Genomic DNA, 4,419 nt, shown 5'->3' with positions numbered 1-4,419 from the left:
TCTTTTGGGGCTTTTTTGCCTTTATTTGGACAGGACAGTAGGCTTACAGGAAATGGGGAGAGAGATGGGGGGGAGACATACAGCAAAGGTCGTCAGAAACGGGAGTCGAACCCGCGACACGCTGTCAAGCTGGATTACCAGCATATGTGGTATGCGCCTGGACCGCTAGGCCAGCAGACGCCCCAGTGAGTCCACTTTTTAGAGCACAGCCGGAGGCAGCCCGTTTCAGAGTAGTTCCCTGGATGACGGGGATTGATGAGACATATCTGCTGCCATCCTCAGAGTCATACTGCCATCAGCCATGACCTCGGGATCCACCCGGAACACCCTGGGTGTTTGCCGAATCGCTACGATGAACTGTCTCTTAAAGGTCTGACTCAACACGATGTAGAGGAATGGGTTAATGCAGCTGTTGGCGTATCCCATGCTAATGGCAATGTTGTAGGCGTACAGGAAAGCAAAAGATGGCCGCTGGATACCTAGGTGTGCCAGCTGCAGGATGTAATAAGGAGCCCAGCAGATGAAAAATGCCAGGCATATAGCCACTGCCATGCGGGTCACCTTGCGTGTACGTGTCCTCAGACTGCGCTGAGGCAGGGGAGCCACCGTGGCTGACATGTTCTGTAGGATTTTGAAGAAGACCACGCAGATGACCACCAGAGGCAGAGCAAAGGCCAAGAAGAACTGGTAGAGGGTGAACCAGTATGCGTCTGTGGTGGGATTGGGCAGCAGCAGGGCGCAGCCGACAGAGCCGTCCCTGAGGGGCATGAGGCCAGCGTACATCCATACTGGGGTGATGGACACCAGAGAAAACAGCCACACCAGTGCCACCACTATCTCGGCCATGAAGGGGGTTCGGACATGGTTGAACCGTATGGGGTGGACTGTTGCCAGGTAGCGGTCAAGCGTCATCATGGTGAGAATGTACGTGCTGACGATCTGACTGTTGGAATCGAGTGCGGTGATGACGGTGCACATTGTACCACCGAAGCACCAGGAGCCGTTGCCCATGAGCTGGTGAATGAGGAAGGGCATGCCGAGGAGGAAGAGGAGGTCCACAATGGATAAACTGAAGATGAAGATATCTGCCACAGTTTGCTGTGCCCAGAACTTGGTCTTCTTGACGATGGTGTAGATGACGATGCAGTTTCCAATTATCCCAAAGACGCAGATAACACCAAAGATGCTCGGTATGAGCACGTTCTCATAGGACTGGTGGACATCTTCTGGCGGAATAGAATTAAAGGGGGAAAGAATTGAGACAGACAGACAGACAGACAGACAGACAGACAGAATGTTAGGTGTCACTTTGAAATGACTTTCAAGTGGTTATTTCCAGTACTGTAACACACCTTTATAATTACCCTACAAGTTTGGCTTTCTTCCTACAGTGTATGAGCCATGATCTTTTGATGTAAATATATATTTTGAGAATTGAGATGACTGTCTTGTCTGCTTTTTCTAAGGTTACTGCTACTAATATTCATCACCAGTTATATAAAGCTGCATCGATACAATCGATTGGCCCATAAAGGACCATCTTATCTTGTCTTATCAGCTTAAAGAGCTACCACCAAGTTATTTTATTTTACAAATTGCTCATTTTTAAAGTAGCACAGCCTATGATGATTCCTCGTAGTGACAGGTCATACTTTTCTTGTTTTTGCTCATTTCTTAACTAGGCTAGACACTTTTACCAACCAAATCAAAGTAACCTAATAGCCTATATAGTATATCGAGAACGAGATAAAGCAGTTAACTCACCGTTCACAAGAATCTCAGATGAATTGGGGGAGAAAGAGGAATTCATAATATATCCAAAGTCCATCTCAAATGGCTCTGAAATCGTCAATAGGCTGATTGGTAACTACACGCTATCCAAAATGTGATCGCTCGTTAAAGTCAGCTACACCGAGCAAGGATTTACAGCCAGGTTAGGTATAAATTATTTAATTAATACCAAGTAATATACTCCCTATGTTCTGCAAAAGCCTATTATCCATTCACTCACTGATGTGCTGCCGCCGGTAGGAACACACTAACCAAGGCATGCCCGCATTGGAGCACATATAAAGGAGCAGTGGTGGAAAGTAACTAAGTACATTTACTCAAGTAGCCTACTGTAATTCACCATGCAACATGTGGACACAGGAGCATGTGTGTAACGCCCGGGAGTCGAACCCTGGTCTCCCGCGTGGAAAGCCAATATCTTATCCATTACTAGCCAAAAGGGGTTTAAATCTGAAAATGCCTAAATTGAAAATGTATTGATTGTCAAATGTTGTTTCCTGTACTCGTTATTTAGACTCGTTTTATTTCTCCATCCTTGGCTAAAATGTTCTTCATCAGGACCGCTATGTTTGCAGTTTGCACAGTATTTTGTTTTCCACTAGGTGTCGTACTTTTCAATGTTTTCACCGTGGTTCTATTTGAGGATGGAAGTTAATAGCTGATCATAATTGAACGATGCCACTGCCACTGATTTTGGTCAGGAATACAGGTTGGCTACTCTGCCCCCCATTGATTTAAGAAAAGGGGGAAAAAGAAGAAAAATGTATTCATATAGAATAGGCTACCCTAGTTAAGTTGGTAGCCTACTCTAGACGCCATAAGTCATAGAGAAAATATTTATCCATCAAATAAGTAGGCTATGTTATAGGCTACAATTCGTTTTTTTTAGCTGTGCCAGCTGCTCCAACAAGTGACCATGTGAACAAGTGTGTTTGTCCATATGTCTGTATTAGCACTCATCAAGCCATCAACAGCTGCAGCTGATTGCAACACAAAGATGTAACCAGTTACACTAATAAACACAAACAGGCGACAGTGCAACACATGCACCACTTAAAGACATGCACACACACAGGCTGGCTCAGCACACGTGCTTTTATATATATATATATATATATATATATATATATATATATATATATATATATATATATATATATATATATATATAAATACATATATATAATATCGCCAGGCGATAGCAGCGACATCATCATGTAAAAGAGAAGAGAAAAAATAAACAGCATTTCACAAAGGCAACATGTCGAAATGCATTTCAACATGAGTTGCTATAATCATCCCATGATGATATGAGATTTCATTTTATAAAAAAATATAGATATATTTTTTTCATTTTGCATTATAGGATAACAAGATTACGTAATTATGTAATAAAGTATAGGCCTACAGTTGCAGATAGGCCTAGGCCTATTTCAAGACTTTTTACATACCCTACTTTTTTTGCCTACTTTTCTTTTTACAAAACAACTAAAAACGCATGGGTACCCAAGGCCAACTTTTTTGCAAGGTTGGCTTATAAGTAGGCTAGCCTACTTTTTTCCAGCCCAGCACAGACGACCAACATGTGGTGTGTAACGCCCGGGATTTGAACCTAGGCAATATCATATCCCCTACTAGCCTAAAGGTGATGTTTAAATCTGAAAATGCCTAAATTGTAAATTGTCTTGCTTGTCAAATGTTGTGTCCTGTCACCTATGTTTGGTCCACAGAGTCAGACACGTTTTCAGTGGTGGAAAAAGTATTCACATGTTTTACTTAAGTAAAGGTATCAATGCTGCAATGTAGAAATACTGCGAGCTGTTAGTTGTAAAAGTCCGGAATTCAAAATTTACTTGAGTAAAGGTGCAAAAGTATTGGCATCAAAATGTGCTTGAAGTACCAAAAGTAGAAAGTAGTCATTATGCTGAATGTCCCATTTCACAAGTTTTCAAATGTATTTAAATCTTTTGAAAATAGCAGATCTATAAGCTCACAACGCGATGCGATGCGTTGTGAGCTTGTAGATCGGCTATTTTCAAACAGCCCAAAGTATAAGGGCTGAAGTGGTTAATGTATGTTTTTCAATAATAATCAAAATCTACGAAGTAACTAGTAACTAAAGTTTTCAAATCATTGTAGTAAAAGTACAATATTTGCCTCTGAGACGTAGTGGAGTAAAAGTGCTGAAAACTAGAAATACTCCAGTACAGTAAAAAATACCTAAAAACTGTACTTAGTACAGTACTTGAGTAAATGTACTTACTGTAGTTACTTTACACCACTGGATCTCCATCCTTGGCTAAAATGTCCTTCATCAGGACCACTATGTTTGCAGTTTACACGGTATTTTGTTTTCCACTAGGTGTCGTACTTTTCACCTTGGTTATAGTTGAGGATGCAAGTAATTGAATGATGCCACTGCACTGCCACTTTGGTCAGGAATACAGGTTGGCTATTCTGCCCCCCATTGATTTAAGAAAAGGGGGGGGGGTGTACAGGCTACCCTAGTGTAGTTGGTACTCTAGACCAGTGGTTCTGAACCTTTTCAGGCCGCGACCCCCTAAAATAATCATATTTGAACTGATGACCCCCCAAAATAATCATATTTGAGTTAAGGTATTACATTAA

At 41.8% G+C, this 4,419-nt stretch overlaps 1 protein-coding gene across 1 annotated transcript; it reads right to left on the bottom strand.

Annotated features, from left to right (window-relative positions):
• Window positions 1–225: 225 nt before the first annotated feature.
• mchr1b (melanin-concentrating hormone receptor 1b) lies at window positions 226–2,051 on the bottom strand (the record flags this gene model as incomplete). The annotated part of the gene is made up of 2 exons (XM_084070636.1): window positions 226–1,226; window positions 2,012–2,051. The coding sequence occupies 2 exons, from the start codon at window positions 2,049–2,051 to the stop codon at window positions 226–228; spliced, it is 1,041 nt and encodes a 346-aa protein (XP_083926762.1).
• Between the last annotated feature and the right edge of the window lie 2,368 nt (window positions 2,052–4,419).

Source organism: Gymnoscopelus microlampas (genome assembly GCF_963454915.1).
Source record: "Gymnoscopelus microlampas genome assembly, chromosome: 11".
In the NCBI taxonomy this organism is placed as follows: Eukaryota; Metazoa; Chordata; class Actinopteri; order Myctophiformes; family Myctophidae; genus Gymnoscopelus; species Gymnoscopelus microlampas.
The sequence above is the reverse complement of the archived record's forward strand: the minus strand, read 5'-3'. Positions and strand labels throughout refer to the sequence as shown.